General features: G+C 39.7%; 2 protein-coding genes across 3 annotated transcripts in view; both read right to left on the reverse strand.

Moving 5' to 3' along the window:
* Positions 1-8578: 8578 nt before the first annotated feature.
* On the reverse strand, positions 8579-15171 carry LOC105180197 (putative late blight resistance protein homolog R1A-10). Of its 2 annotated transcripts, XM_020691602.1 has the most exons (4): positions 14701-15171; positions 13904-14023; positions 10905-11360; positions 8579-10745 (listed from the first exon to the last, which is right to left on the reverse strand). In XM_020691602.1, the coding sequence occupies exons 1-4, from the start codon at positions 15056-15058 to the stop codon at positions 8845-8847; spliced, it is 2835 nt and encodes a 944-aa protein (XP_020547261.1). In that variant the 5' UTR covers positions 15059-15171; the 3' UTR covers positions 8579-8844. The 2 variants fall into 2 exon arrangements, with proteins under 2 accessions (XP_020547261.1, XP_011102162.1); XM_011103860.2 differs by having other exon boundaries at positions 8580-11360.
* A 1511-nt stretch (positions 15172-16682) lies between these two features.
* LOC105180198 (putative late blight resistance protein homolog R1B-13) overlaps positions 16683-17343 on the reverse strand; it is a 2146-nt gene continuing 1485 nt past the window's right edge. Inside the window, exon 2 of the mRNA XM_011103861.2 lies at positions 16683-17249. Coding sequence (XP_011102163.2) covers positions 16785-17249 — 465 coding nt within the window. The 3' untranslated portion in view covers positions 16683-16784. The remainder of the gene's footprint in view (positions 17250-17343) is intronic.

A 17343-nucleotide genomic window follows, 5' to 3' on the forward strand; every position in this document is an offset into this window, starting at 1 on the left:
GAGATCGTCTCAGGAGATCGAATAATTCGACCCGGATCAGTTGGCGCCGTCTGTGGGAACTTCTGAGAATTCTATCATTATGGAAGGTTCATCGAGGAGAAATGCTGCCGAGGAAGAAACACCCAGGAGAGGAGCAGGTGCAACCATCCAAATCACTCCGGATGAGTTGCAAAGAATGATAGACGAGGCAAGCAGAAAGGCCATAGTAGAATATGAAAGGAGAACAGCGACCCCCCTGGTCAAAAAAATTGCTAGAAGGCAGTTATTCGAAAACGTGGAGCCAATAAGAGAGTCAAGAGTTCAAGGGGAACATGATCATTGCAGTAAGCGACCAGCATCATCCGATGCAGGTTCCAGCAGCCATGGACGCGCAAAAAGAAGAGAGCCGGTTATATCCAAGGCCGAAGTGGAAAGCGTGGGCAAACAGATACACAGCCTAAACAAGCAGATCGACGAGTTGAAGAAACGGGGGGAGATCGTCGCACAGAACAAGAACTCCCCTTTCTGTAATGAAATCCTCGTTCAGACCGTCGAGCCAGGGTTCAGGGTGCCCGATCTGAGGAGATATGATGGGATGAGAGACCCCCAGGAGCATGTGGCCGCCTTTGAAATGGTGATGAATCTTTACGGACAATCAGCCCCGATAATGGCTAAATTGTTCGCGACCACACTTACGGGAAAAGCTCAGGAGTGGTTCACGAACCTACCCCGTGGAAGCATCGAGTCCTACGAGCAGCTCGTGCAAAAGTTCAATTTCCATTTTGCGAGCAAGAAGAAACAAAAGAGGTCGGCTACCCATCTGTTCAACATCCGACAGAGAGAAGATGAGACGCTGAAAAATTTCATGGGTCGATTCAACAATGAGACCCTGGAGGTGCAAGAGTTGAGGATTGACATGCTCGTGAGTATCCTCATCCACGGACTCAGGAAGGGCTCTTTCGCCTCCGCCCTCGCGCGAGATCCGCCCTTCGATGTCGAGCAACTGATGGCGATAGCACAGAAATATATTGACGAAGAGGAGATGAACGCGATGAAAGACTCGGAACGAAGGGAGCGGGAGTACATTCCCAGACGACCTCATGAGGGAAGAGGAGGAAACGACAAACCGAAAGCGGAGAAACGGAGGGAGCCCAAGTACGTGCCGAAATACCACAATTACACTCCTTTGGCAATGTCTCGAGAGAAGGCTCTGATGATGGTAGAGAATGCCGACGTGCTGAAATGGCCTAGACATACGAGATACACCCCCACCAAGAAAACGTCTAACAAGTACTGTCGTTTCCATCGGGAGAGAGGACACAGTACAGAGGAGTGCTACCAGCTGAAAGACGAGATCGAAAGGCTCGTTCGACAGGGGCACTTCCGAGATCGCGTGCCCCCAAATTGTAAGATCGGAGGGGGAGGGAGGAGTAGATCGAGAAGCCCGGACCGAGACAGAAACCCGGGCCCATCAAGGATCGACAAACCCCCGACGGGTGCGAACAACGCACCCACTAAAGGCATCATATACACCATTGCGGGAGGATCGACTGCGGGAGATTCGAGTCGAACACGGAAGAGATGCGCCCGAACAGCCGGATCGGTGAGACAGAAGGAATTCGTGCTGAAGGTGGAGGGCGAAGAGGCCATCTCATTTAACAGCTCGGACAGATTGGAGGACGGTGGAGAAAACGACCCCATGGTCATCAAGCTCGATATCGCGAACTTCACCGTCCACAAAGTGTTGATTGACAGCGGGAGCTCAGCGGACATAATTTTCAAAAATGTCGTAGACCGGATGGGGCTGGAAAACGCGAGGCTCGAACCCGTAAAAACCCCGCTGGTTGGATTTGGAGGAAGCGAAGTGGCCTCGCTAGGGACGATAGAGCTGCCAGTGTCCATGGGCGCAGAGCCGAAGAGGAAAACGCTGATGGTTAAATTCTTGGTGGTCGATACCCCGTTCACGTACAATGTCATACTGGGACGGCCCGGGTTGAACTCGTTCCGAGCGGTCATCTCCACGTACCATATGAAGATGAAATTCCCCACTGAATATGGGATCGGGGAGGTATCGTGCGACCAAAAGGAGGCCCGCAAATGCTACAATTTGTCAATAAAGGGAGAGCCGAGGTCGAAGAAACAGAAGGTCAGGGAGGACGCGGAGCCCCGACCATATGAAGCTGAACATTTGAAACCCAGTGAGGAATACAAGGCCATTCAGCTCGCCGCAGAGGACCCCAGCAAGACGACCAGGATAGGTTCCAGCCTAAACGAGGGAGAGATGGCCATGATCGACTTTCTAAGGAAGAACGCGGATATGTTTGCGTGGAGTCCGTCGGATTTCACCGGGATTGACCCGGAGGTCATTGTACATCGGTTGAATGTTGACCCCACTGCTCGACCTGTGCAGCAGAGGAAGAGAAATTTCAGCAAGGAAAAGAACGATGCTATCAGGCAAGAGGTCGAGAAGCTGCTGAAAGCTGGATATATATCGGAAATCCAGTACACGAACTGGCTTTCCAATGTAGTGCTCGTCCCAAAATCTTCAGGAAAATGGCGGATGTGTGTGGATTTCACGGATCTGAATAAGGCGTGCCCTAAAGACCCATACCCGCTGCCGCGGATCGATACCATGGTGGATTCGACCGCAGGGTTCGAACTCTTTTCAATGATGGATGCATACCAAGGATATCACCAGATCCAACTGGCGGAAGAAGATAGAGACAAAACCTCCTTCGTCACAGATAAGGGGATTTATTGCTATAACATGATGCCGTTCGGACTGAAAAATGCGGGTGCGACCTACCAACGATTGGTTAACAAGATGTTCGGCGATCTGCTCGGAAAAACCATGGAGGTATACGTCGACGACATGCTGGTTAAGAGTAAGAGGTCGCAAGACCACATCAAAGATCTCTCGCAGGCGTTCAGTGTAATGAGGTCGCACGGAATGAAGCTCAACCCGGACAAGTGCACCTTTGGAGTGACGGGAGGGAAGTTTTTGGGGTACATGATCAGTGAGCGAGGGATAGAGGCGAACCCAGAAAAAATTCAAGCTATAATGAATCTGAGATCACCCAATTCGGTTAAAGAAGTGCAGAAGCTCACGGGAAAGATCGCATCCTTGAGCAGGTTTATATCTAGATCGGCCGACAAAAGCTTGCCGTTTTTCGAGATCTTGCGGAAGCCCAAAAATTTCGCGTGGACATCGGAATGTGATCAGGCATTACAGGAGTTGAAGAAATACCTCACAAAACCCCCACTGCTCGCAAACCCGAAGGAAGGGGAGACTTTGTTCTTGTACCTAGGGGTGTCCGAAAATGCGGTCAGCTCAGTGCTGGTGAGAGAGGAAGCCAGTAATCAAAATCCGGTGTATTATGTTAGCAAAATGCTCCAAGGAGCTGAATCCCGATACTCGGAGATGGAAAAACTAGCCCTTGCCCTAATTGTAACAGCTCGAAAACTGCGACCATACTTCCAGTCGCACAAGGTGGTGGTATTGACGAACCATCCTCTCAAACACGTGATGTCGCGACCCGAGGCATCAGGAAGACTAATCAAATGGGCAGTAGAGCTGGGACAGCACGACATTGAGTACCAATCCAGAACGGCCCAGAAAGCACAGGTGCTAGCGGATTTTGTGACGGAGTTAATAAGCGACCTGGAACGACCCGAAACGTGTGAACAGCCTTGTTCGAAATGGATGCTGCATGTCGATGGGTCTTCCAACGCGAATAATGGAGGAGCGGGCATATTGATCCAAGGACCCGAGGGCGTCGAGATAGAAGTGGCTGCTCGACTATCATTCCCGGTAACAAATAATGAGGCGGAATACGAGGCATTAGTATTAGGGCTGGAGCTAGCGTATGAGGCAGGCGCTCGCGATCTGGAGGTTTTCACCGACTCACAGCTGATCGCTATGCAAATTGAAGGAGCATACGAGACAAGAGAGAGAACTATGACACAGTACAAAGAGATCGCGCAGCGATTGATGAGAAAGTTTAGTGGATGTTCGCTTTCACAAGTTCCCCGAACAGAAAACGACAAAGCGGATGCCCTGTCAAAATTTGGTGCGGCAATGGATGGAATTCGGGATCGCAAAATCACAGCCCTAATACGCGAGCAGTCAGCCCTCGTAGGAAGATCAGAAGTCCAGGTCGTTTCGACGACAGGGTCTTGGATGAACGAAATCGTAAGCTACCTCGAGGAGGGTACCTTGCCTAGCGACTCGGTGGCAGCCAAAAGACTCAAGTTTCGGGCTGCTCGATTCACACTGTTGGGGGGCCAGCTGTACAAGAGGACGGTGGACGATCCTCTCTTGAAATGCTTGGACGAAGAGAGGGCCATGTACGTGATGCGGGAAATACATGAAGGAAGCTGTGGCAATCATTCCGGGGCGAGATCGCTGGCTCAGAAAGTGATGCGACAGGGATATTTCTGGCCCACTCTAGTCGAAGACTCAAAGAACTTGGTGAGAAAATGCGAAAGCTGTCAGAAGTATGCTTCCTTAATACATCAGCCCGCGACCCCAATGGAACCAATCAAGATAGCGTGCCCATTCGACCAGTGGGGAATTGATATCGTGGGCCCCTTCCCACCCGCGCAAGCTCAGAAGAAGTTCATCATCGTAGCGGTCAAATATTTCTCCAAGTGGGTCGAAGCGGAGGCGGTAGCCAAAATATCCGAGAAGGAAGTTATCAACTTCATCTGGAGGAACATCATATGCAGATTTGGTATACCCCGAATACTGATATCCGATAACGGTACGCAATTCCAAGGCAGGAAGATCACGGAATGGTGCAAGGAGCTCAAGATCGCACAACACTTCACGGCAGTCGCGAACCCTCAGGCGAACGGGCAGACCGAGGTGACCAATCGGACAATCCTGCAACATTTGAAGACGCGCCTTGAGAGCAAGGGATCATGGGTGGACGAACTGCCCGGGGTCCTGTGGGCCTATCGCACGACACCGCGAACCGCCACGGGTGAGACCCCTTTCTGCCTGGTGTATGGAACCGAGGCCATCATTCCTGCCGAAATAGGGGAGGAATCGCAAAGAGTTATGCAGTATGAGCCCGAGGCGAACCGAGCCGAACGAAGCTTCGACCTAACCGTCATCGAAGAAAAAAGGGAGTCCGCATATGCTAGAATCTTACATCACAAGGGCCTAATGATGAAGAGCCACAATCGCAGAATTCGACCCCGCCAGCTGCAGGTGGGAGACCTCGTGCTTTCGGAAGAGTTAGTCGATCAGCGGTGAGATCGTCTCAGGAGATCGAATAATTCGACCCGAATCACTCGTACCAAACAATTTTTGGTAAACAGCGGCGCCTAATTGCCATTGATCAGATTGTTCATGTGTTATATGCTCGTACCAAACAATTTTTGGTAAACAGCGGCGCCTAATTGCCATTGATCAGATTGTTCATGTGTTATATGAATCTCATCACCAATTTTAGCTAGCAAATCCAGCATGATTTCTCTAAATTCAGATTTTGGGCCTACTGAGACAAAAGCAAGAAGGTTGAAATGGCTCCGGATAGCGGAATCTTCCAAAATTTCTTTAGCAAGAGCTGTTTTGCCAATACCCGCCATTCCAACTATTGGCACAACTTCGAATTTATCGTATCTAGGGTAAATTAGCAGCTGTTTGAGTCGAATCAACTCATCATGATCCGATGGAAAGATGTTTGACTTCTTTCCTTGAGAATGACCTGCTGTTGTAGACGAAACAAGTTCGTCGTCTTCTTCAGCAAGCAGCGACGCCGACGGGTTGCTTAATTGCTCCCCGATCTTCTTCACTGTTTCGGTGAAGAAATCAATCTCTTCCTTCACTTTCATGGCCAAGTAGCTGATATCAACTCCATCAGGGGTTTGAGATTGTGACAGAAAATGTTGATCTGAAACATGGGCTGATTCAAGTACGTCTTCCAGTCTGAATGCTGCCTCTCTGATTTGCCTTTCCAAAGCCTCTGTCCTCTTGCCGTTGCTCTCTTTCGAACAAAAGATTTTCTCCAAGGACTCAACCTCATCGTATGCAAGTCGTAAGATTTCTGGATAGGGTGGAAGAGTAGGAATTTGATGACAAGAATTGAGAAGGCGCTGAATTGTAAGCTTAAGAGAAACCACAGCAGCATAAGCCATGTCTTATTGATGTTCTCTTCTCAGACAATCACACAAACACCAACAAATTGGAAGAAATCTTACAGCACTACAATGTCTAATCAATTATTGGTGAATGAGAAGTCAACTTTATGAAATGATAATAGTTTACGTTCTATTAGTATGACATAATAAATGGACAACTTGGGCGCATATATATTAAATGGTGCGTCGAAATGGCAAAAAGCATCTTCACCAGCTGGCCATCATATATATTAAATGGTGCGTCGAAATGGCAAAAAGCATCTTCACCAGCTGGCCATCATAACGCAAAAATTTAAATAACTTCCTATTCCGTGTTTATTTGTAATAAAATCCACACAAGTTTCGAGTTTTATTTCCGAACCCGATTTTTAAAATAGATTGAGAGGGTGGGACGAGATTGTATCTAAATCAAGGGTGAAAGGGTGGCAATTTGGGTTGGATTCTAATTCTATGGGTTGAATCCAACTCAAGATTTCCATTTTGAGGTGGATTTTGAATAGGATAAATTGCATAGCACTCCTGTATTTGGGTGAAATAGAAATAAATTTTCTGTGTTAATTTTATAGGTAAAAAGCTTTATATGTTTGATAAAATGCAATAAAAAAATTCCATTTTCATTAAAACTTTCGGAGAGTGTCTGACACTCGTCCGTTGTGCGAGTGGACTTCATTTTTTGGCTTTTTCTAAAATTACTTTAAGTCTATAATATCCATTTTATTCATTTCTTTCACATTTAAATATATTTTAAATTGATTTCTTTACATAATTAATTTGTTTAAATATGTTTGACTAATTTAAATTATTTATTGAGCCAAATATATTATAATAAATTATATTTATTTATTAAATATATTATTTTAAATATAAAAAACACTAAAAAGTATATAATTTTTCTACCCTAATTGTTTTCCAAATTATTTAAGCGCATACCGTAATTACTATTTATTGAAAATATAGGGGTGTTATACAATTTACCTTAATTATTTTCCAAATTAAATTTAATAAGTTTTGATTAATACACTTTTTATTATATTAACTAGGTTTCATGTCTTATATATTACAAACTATTTTCTTTCATGCATGCTTTGCTAGGTAGACATTATGCCATTGATTACCTATTTTGTATGAATCGGTAAGTACGTATGGACAATTTTTTATTTTTCAATGCATAATAATTATTTATCATCAATTATTATATTCAATGACTTCATGATATATGTTGTTTATGTGTAAATTATTATGTCTTTTGTTTAATTTATATTTACATATCTATTCCAAAAAAAAAAAAAAAAAAATCCTCAATCGACAAGCAAGGTGAAGATTACAAGGGCAAGGAATGAACAAATTAATTTTTCTTTTGTTGCTTTTTTTTATGGGTTAGGGGCCATTAGTATCAGGAACACGTATTCGGACTTCATACATATTTTGAGTGAGAGATAGTATGATGTTAGGATAATCGATCAACATGAGTATGTGAGATTGTATTATTCTTGCGATGCAAACCTATAGGTGCACATATCCAATCTAACATTATAGGACTTCATTGTAAAATTAGAGTGCACTCAGACGAAATACCTCCACCCCTCGGCATCAGAAAGGTGACACATTGTGTCTTCTTTCGTCTGATAATTGGTATGTCGGGTCATGTGCTTTTTATCATTGGTGTAGTAATTGGGGAAAGGGTGTGACATGGGGTAATAGGTCACCAACCTATTGGGACACCTCATCATAGCATCTTTGGAGCATATTGTGCTCGACCTTGATCTTCACTAGCCGGGCAACCACCAACAATTGAGATTAATCACAATCCTTGTACAAGAATTGATCGACAACATACACTACATCAAAAAATCGGGTACCATAGATTTCCCAGCTGTACACTACATCACAATCTTTTTGTTTTGCTTCTACTTGGTTTTAATTTATAAAAATATGGGAATGATACGATTCAATTTTTGTAAAAGAAGAGAGAAATCACTATACTTTTTACCCTAATTTTTTTTCAAGATTTTTGTTCCCTCATCAAATGTGGTTATTTAATTTTTTCTCCAAAATGGTCTCAAATTGAAAAACAGACAAATTTTCTCTCAAACAAAACATACTTAACAATAATGCACGTATGCTACACCGTTAAATTACAAACAAAAAAGTGGATGAGGACCAAAAATATTAATTTTTATAAGTTATGGGACTAAAAGTACTAATTCTTTAATAAATGGGACCAAAAGTGAAACGGGTCTAATTTATAAAATTAAAAATATTATATTCTCTATTTATTATAGGCACATCAAGAATTAATTATAACCTTGTCATAATTTATATATAATATATTAAAAACAAGAACAATGCAAGAGTTTTAGTGGTTTGTGACCTCTCATGGTCCACAAGTTGTACGCATAACATGATTAACGGAGAAAGCATGTGTTCCCATAATAGTCCATCAATTATTAAACAAAAATACACGTAAATATTAAAATTAAAAAAACTTCAAGTTATAAAACACAATATAAGAAAATCATAATAAATTAAACAAAAAAAAATCCTAACATATGGGATATAAAATATAATTTTCCGTATTCGGTGTATTTCCCACTTCGAGCATAAAACATCATAACAAAAAAATTATACACATACAGAGAAATAATATCGCAAATATAATTTTTTCGATGCCTAACTGAAACTTAATTCCACGAATTGCCTTTGGAGCCAAGGTGCGACTCATGACTTGCGCTTCTTATCATTCTCCGAAGACTTAACACAAACCTGAAGCTTTCTCCGGGCGGGAATTTTATCTGCCCAATGCTTTGTAGAAGCCACCAGAGAAGGGTTGCAGTCATCCAGCTCAATCATTTCAAGACATACAATATCTCCAATTTCCTTAGAGATCTCTTTCAATTTGTAGCAGTGACGAAGGATTAGCCGCTCAAGGGATGGAAACCAACTCTTGACATACCAATCCTCCAGATCAGTGTCTTCAATTAGTAGGAACCTAAGCTTAGAGAAGATAGACAGCTTTGTGTTCCACACTTGGCCTTGAAAGGCATAGCATTGCAGTTTGAGCACTTCAAGATTCTCCAATCTAGCAATAGTACTCATGTATTCCCATGGAAATCCAAGTCCACTCAAAGTTAACTTCTTAAGGCCAGGTGGAAATATAGGAACAGAGGCTGCTGGGACAAGAAGCTGCAAATTAGGATTCACTACCGACCACTTGAGTGATTCAAGTTTATGGAGGGAGGCAAGAAGCTCAAAGCAACACAAGGGTTCATCAACGTCTGGTGCTAATTCCATTTGAACTCCTAATTTGATTAGATTCGGTATTCTTTCAAAAACCTTATAGGTACAACTGTGAGCACTAACACCTAAAAGTGTTGAGAGATTCAGCAAGAAAGCATCGTTGGAAGTGGGATCTGGTAGGTCCCTTCCCATGACTTGGAGATGCCTCAATTCCTTCATATCCCAAATTTCCATGGGTAGATATGACTGACGAGCCTCAGATGATAAGATGCGTAGACATTGTCGAACAATCAAGTATTGAAGATACCGGAGATTGGATATAGAGGCAGGAAGCTTTCCATTATAAGTGAAGGCAAGGTACCTTAATTTAATTAGTTTTACTACTTCAATCGGAAACTCATAGAAACGGACTGTAAGTGCATCCAGTACCCTCAACAAACTAAAGCCCATACATTTTGGCACTGGATACTCATGGTGCGGACCAGTACAGAGAAGGGAACGTGCATTTGAAACGGACGCCATTGAGTTGCGTACATCTTTGATGCCAAACAAGGTGTTGTTATGGATGCAAAGCCGGCGCTGGCTTCCAATAATTTTATTGGCATTACTATTCATGATATGGAAAAACTTGTCCTTCTCAGCTTCTCGCGTACATAGATGCCAAAAGACAGAATGGACCTTGCAAGTCTTAATTGTGCCACTGGAGCTGGGCTCACGCAAAAGAACAACACTTTTAAATATAAGGCTCCTCAAACATTCCCTGGCAATGTTTTCTAAGCTTTTATGAGAATTTCGTTCAAGAAATCCTTCTGCACACCATAAATTGATGATCTTGGAGGTATGGATCTCAAAATCAAGTGGAAAAACTCCCATATAGAGAAAGCACGCTTTTAAATGATGAGGTAAGTGCTTGTAGCTCAAGTATAGTGCCTTCGTCGCATCCTCATCTGCACCAATGATAGCTGAACTTTCTTTCTCTGCTACTCTATCCCAGTACTCGGGCTTCCTCTCTGCTTTTGACAGATGCTTGGCTAGAGCATTGATAGCGAGAGGAAGTCCTTCGCACTTCTTAGCAATCTTCTTTCCTGCATCCTCAAGTTGATGAGGGCATAAGTGCTCCTCGCCAAACACTTTTCTACGAAGAAGAAGCCAACTTTCTTCTTCAGTTAGGAAGTTTTTTTCAATAATTGCATCACTGCTAGCATATTTAGCAACTTCATGTAGCCTAGTTGTCATCAAGACTGAACTTCCATTGTTGTTGTTTGGAAAGTACATTTCCAACTCATCCCAGACCTGTGTATTCCATATGTCATCCACAACAATTAGGTATCTCTTACGTTCCAAACTTGTGTATGCAAACTTGGCTAATTCCTTGTCTCCTCCTGTACGTATCTTATCAAACATAAGACCCATAGCATTGAGAACACCTTGCGTGATTTCTTTCGTTGAAAATTCTGGGCCTACTGTGAGCCAATATTTAAAGTCGAAAGCAGTTGAAATGAATATATCATCGTAAACTTTTCTAGCGAGAGCAGTCTTACCTATGCCTGCCATCCCAACGATGGAGACTATTTTCCGCTTGGAATCTTCGGATGGTCCCTTGTGGTGGATGATCGCTTTCTTCACGTTTCTTAATTCATCATCTAATCCAACCATCTTTGCCTTCTTTTCAGAAAACTGAACAATTCCTGACGAGACAACTGCACTTTCATCTTCTTCAGGCTGTGCGGATGTGTTGTTTAATTGCTCCTCGATCTTTTGAGTGAATAAATTAATCTCTTCCTCCAAGTAGCTCCTCTCAGCTCCATGGAGGTGTTGAGATTGTGGGAGAAAATATTGATTTGAAACTTGGAGTGATTCGAGGACATCTTCCAGTCTCCAGGCTGCCTCTCTGATTTCCCTTTCCAGAGCAGCTGGCACCCTTATGTTGTCTCCTTCTTCCAAACTAAAAAGTTCGTGTAAGGACTTAACCTCCTTGTAAGCAACTTGTATGAATCCTGGAGGAGAGAGAAGAAAGAAATTTGAGAAGAATGTGAAGACGTTGAATTGTAAGCTTAAAGAGAAATCAAAGTAACATAAGCCATTTTTAGAAATTTTAATTCAGATCGGGTTTGGTTGGATTTGAATTAATTATATGGTAAATGTAATACAGTTATCATCGCGTAATTGGTACACAATTTAGGAAAAATGATCGATACATTTGCTCTTTAATTGATTTGGGTAGACCAAACCTAATTTGGGTAAAAATTTTCATTATTTTGAATTATTTTTCCTAAGAACTTGCACATTTAATACTAAGTTGGTAAAGAGAAATCTTAAACCATTATGGTCAAGTATTAATTTCTAACACTAGAAGAGACACAATATTTAACTATTTATCATGATTAAAAATAAATAGACTTGACATCCACTCGAGATGTTGCAGTGTTTTTCCTAGAGGACCACTACATACTGGTTGAATACAAACTCCAAAGTCTCTATAGTACTTTCCTGTGGAGAATGGGCTTAGCTTGATGTTATACAGAAAAAGGATTGAAAATCACTCATAATTTACTAAGTATTAAGGGTCACAACCATATAAGAAAGTGAAGACAGTCACCGATTGGGCAGTATACTACTACTTTGACACTACAACTATTTCATTAGTGTTCCCACCAGTCACCTGAAACACCGTTCTCCTTGCCCTCTTACAATCCAAGGATTGTATTCATTCTTTGGCTAGTTATATAAGAAATATTGACTACACTAGACACTCCTTAGTTACAACATTTTGGAACACAATGCATATTTAGTGATGATCAGGAAGAGGAATCCTGTTCTCATCTCTGCTTTGAGTGCACATATGCTACTTGAGTTGTTAGACATATTCAAAGATTGATCAAGTGGAAATGGCATTATAGATAATGGCAGCAACACATTCAATAGGCAGCTAAGGAGTGGAGAAGAAGACATCTTGTGAATGCAACTAATTGAGCTGTCTTGGCTTCACTAGTGGAGCACATATGGACGGAACAAGATTAGACAAAAACTACTATTACATTATATCCCATCATCATTAGAGGTAGTTTCTATCTTTAGAATATGGACAATAGTCTAGTACAACAAGGTCAATTATATATTTTCTGTATATCACATTAAATATATGGAATATACTATTCACCAAAATAATAATTGATTGAACACCAACAATGTCATCTCACTCCTCCAATAAATATCTCAAAAGTTCAAATCATCTCTTAATTGGAAACCAGCTAATCTCAAGAAACCAATTATAAAATCAAACATTGCTGCTAATGATTACTAATGTCTAAACCTTATGAAATAATCAATACTATACTTGTTGCATAAGTTCCTTTCCACCTATCAGACATAGTATGTCTCCAAATATTTCTTAAACGATTGACGTCTAATATCCAACACAAACTTATAATATTATCACAAAGACTATCACAACAAGATCAACGACATAAATTTCTTAGTTCAACACTCCAATTGTAATAAATCATGTACTGGTCAGCCGCCCAACAATGATTAATAACAATTTTAGCACTGAACAATCCAAAAGTTTCCAAAGTAACTTAGACTCTTGAACCTCAACTCTAATCAGCAAACTTATACCGTAGGTCCGAAAATCTTTGCCTAATATAGCTCAACAAGTAACTTGAGCTATGATACCATCTTGTCATGCCCCAAAAGTAGGCCTCCCCTTGTAGAGCTATTTCCGGGTTGTGATCTAATTTAAATTATAACAACCATAAACTCACCAAAAACAATAGTAAAATGGTCAGACTGATCACATGTTTTTAAAATTCAACCTCTTTCCCATCACCTTGATCTCTTTCTTAGGTCAGTTGGGCTGATTTGTTCACAACGTCACTTCTATTTAAAGAAGGAAATGCAAAATATGTAAGAAAAAGTTTAGTGAGACCATGTGTAGGTGCACGTGGAAGAAAATAGTCAATATAGAAAAGTTGATCAAAATATGTTAAACCTCATATTGTTGGAAACAATGATAATCAAGTCTGTGAAGACCATATCGGGCAAAAATCAAATTATATGTGTCTCCCAAAAAACCGTTTACTATCTTATCCTTTATGTAGGGAGCGAGCGACCCCATGATTGCATAGAATTGGCCATGCCTAGGTACATAGGGGCGTCAATTACATACAGACAACCTCTAACTTGCTTGTGAAAGGACATCTAAGTGGAAAAGGAATGATGAAACCTCAACTGGCAGCCCAATGTTACCCCAACATGCCTCGGGCCTATTGACCGCTTAGTAAGAATCGTATGATCAAATCCATAAACCCAGTCAAACATTAATCATATAGGAAATAGATAAGTAGATAATTTAAAGATCATATGCATATTCAATTATAACGAATTGAGCAATATCAAGATAGATAAGACTTTTTGCTCCTAATGAAAGTTTATAACGAATATCAAAATATCACATGATGTACTTATATAGACATGCACAATGTTCATAAAATATTCCTTTAATTTTACAAATACTTATATAATTTTAAATGATACTCACCAGGTATCAACAAGTTTGTAGTCGTTGTGCGAGATTGTCCCTTTCTCCATCGCATAACTACATTGCGGTGAATAACTCCGAAACAATCCATGCTACAAAGTCCTCTTCTTATGCCTCTCGCTATTACATGACAACAATGTCTTTGTTATGTAATGTATATGCTCTCATAAATTTAAACGCTAATAAGATATTATTTTTGCTAATACAATCATAAGCTCATGATGGCTTGGAAACAAACAATATGCATCGCTTTAGTTTGATATCATCTCTTTTTTAAATAATATGACCATTTTAATTGAACAAATATTATTAATAAAATTCAATAATATTTGTCTCATTGTCTAATTGAACAACCAGTCACATTAGTATCATTTCAAAAAAGTAATTATAGTCTTTTTATTGATTTGAAAGAAGTTAATTAACAATTTCTAGTAAAATTATCATTAATTTTGATGAGTCAAACTGTTAATTATAAAAAAAATATAACAGACAGCAGATAAACTTTTTTTCTAGTTAACTGACTAGGGAAAATAAAATAGTTTAATTAGAAAAATAAATTAATCTTAAATTAAATAATCAAGTTTAGTACAATTTCTGCTTTATTCCAATTAACTCAAATAAGTTTTTGCGAATACATTTTAAACAAAAAATATGTAAAAAAGAATAAATCTCATGGGTAATAATAAATTAATTTGCTAAAAATAATACATAATATATTAGATACAGGGTGTGACAAACATAAACGCTGTAGATATATATATTTACATAAATATTTTGTTTGATAAAATTGAAATTACCAATAGTTTGTGCGATAGGCAGATCTTGGAGTTGTTGAGGCCAGAAAGGGTGGGTGCTGAGTTCCTCTTTGATTTCCTTGAGATTTTGGGCATAGGAATTGATCTCTTCCTTCTCATCCTTGTCTTCCCAGAAGTCGATTACAGATTCTTCAAACAAAGCTTCTAATCTGCATATCACCTCTCTCATCTGCCGTCCCACATCTTTCAAGATCTGGCTGTCATAGCTTCTGTATGCTTGTCCAGCAGTATTAAGCAGTTCAAGTATGGACATCAACCCCTCCTCGTAAGCTTGTTCAAAATCTGATTGGACAAACTTCTTCATTGTGTACCTAAGAGAAATCAAAGCAGCAAAAGCCATCTTTGATTGCTCACACACCCCACCAAACGGGGAGAAATTATATTAAAGCATGACCACGTCTGATCCTCATCATGTGCTGTCCACTTAGTGCTTGTTAACTTACATGATATATATGTAAAATGAGTATCAATTTATTTATAATATGAATGGGATAAAAATGCCAAAATTTTGATAGTTAGGTGACAAAAATTTAACTTTTAGGATACCATTGTGTGAACTCTTGCTATGAAAATATAAAATTTAGTCTCCGGATACATATTTAATTAATTAAAAGTGATGAGATTACAGAATAATTAATGTGCGGCTTAGTGTATAAAATATAATTCTACTTTGAAATTTAGTCTGCGGATGCATATATATATATATATATATATATATTTATTATTTAATATCATGAAATGACGATGGTATGAAATAATAAATCAACAACTTGGTGTATAAAATTGGCGATGAAATGGGCGAGGGCATCTAGAAAAGTTGGCCATCATGTGGAAAAATTAAATATAGATCCATACTCATAATTGCAACTAAATAGTTAAATATATGGCATGGCAAATTTGACATTTGATATAATCTATCTATCTATGTATTTAGAATGTTGTTTGACTAAAATGATTCAATTTGAAGAATTACTAACTTTTTGGTATTTTTAATTATTTAAATGTAATGAAAACTTTGTATATATGTTGGCTACATTTAATATTTCTCAGTTTTCAAATAATTTATTTTATCATTTAATCCATGCAACAACTTTGACCTTGCTATTAACTATAAAGCTGAGGTAGGTTTCTAACAGCAGCAATTTCTCTAATATTTTAACTTTAATATTTTTTTCGCCTATGAATGAAATGACTAGGTTTTTTAGGTTCGTTGATTTGAAGCGTTATCGTTTTGATTGTTTGAGTCTGGTGGCGATAGCCTCTACTATAATTTTCACTGGCTTTACCATTAGTACCTTTTTCTTTTCCACGTATAAATGGATTAACGATATTTTGAGTTTAACCCATCTCAAATATGATCGTTTTTTGCTATTTAGCCCCTTTTGTAAATGCCATTTTGCTACAGTGTCATTTGTCCAATGGCAAAATGTGGTACTTTCGGTCTATTGCCCGTGTGGTGATGCCATTTTGCTACTATGTTGTTTTGCCTAATGACCTTTTAAACGAGGTGGTTTGGACTAATAAAAAATAGTTGAAGTAAATAACTATTAACTAAGGCTGCAAAACGATGTAAGCGTGATTAAAATATTTGTTATGGCTAAAATCATGCCAAATATTTTGACCATGACTTTTAGTCGTAGTATATAATTTTTTCACGGTGGAAAAGTTAGTTTTTTGTATCGATTTATCTAATGGTCATTTACCATGGTCTTTAGCCAATAATAATTTTTTTCTAATGGAGCACTGTATGTACTCCTTTTCGCTAACAATTTAACAAAAATGGATAATGGGATAAAATTATAATTTTTTTAGACTTGTAAGATTAAATCTGTTGAGTCTGATATCAATGGGACCAAAATAAAAAATAATGTAAATTAAAATTTTCGCCAATTGAATCTTGACTAGAGTTTCCAATTTGTTTGCAAAATGCACTTACACAATTCAATTGCAGCACATATAGCACACACGCAAACTGAATGTCGACTCTCAACAAAATTTCTGTTACAAAGTAGAAGATGAATAAAGTTTGCAAGTCCGATTTTGACTTGCCTTTGAACCTACTCTGACTACTTGCCTTTGCCATTCTCCTCCAGAGAGCTCTTCACACAAACTTCCAGACCAGCAAATCCCCAGGCGTGTTGTATTTGCTTTGCTGAAGCCACAAGAGAAGGGGTGCCATCAACTATCTCTATCATTTCAAGGCATACATGTTCTCCAATGCTTCGAGGGATCTCTTTCAATTTGTAGCAGTGGTGAATGAGTAAGCGCTGAAGACATGGGAAATCAAAACAACCAACTCTCCAGTATTCCAAGTCAGTGTCTTCAATTAGAAGAACTCTAAGTTTCAAGAATCCCCCCTCAAAAGTTTCCCATTCCGGCCCTCGAAAGGCGTAGCATCGTAGTTTAAGCACCTCAAGATTCGGCAAACAAGCAATAAGATTCATTTCTTCCCAAGGAAGTCCAAGTCCACCGAGTGTTAACTTTCTAAGAAACACTGGGAAAAATGGAGCAGGAGGCTTGGGGCCAAGACCCTGCAACTTGAGATTAGGATTCACTGCGGAACATTTGAGTGATTTAAGTTTAATGAGATAGACAAGATCATAAAAGCAAATTAAAGGTTCAGCA

The sequence above is a fragment of the Sesamum indicum genome, unplaced genomic scaffold (genome assembly GCF_000512975.1).
Source record: "Sesamum indicum cultivar Zhongzhi No. 13 unplaced genomic scaffold, S_indicum_v1.0 scaffold00395, whole genome shotgun sequence".
NCBI lineage: Eukaryota > Viridiplantae > Streptophyta > Magnoliopsida > Lamiales > Pedaliaceae > Sesamum > Sesamum indicum.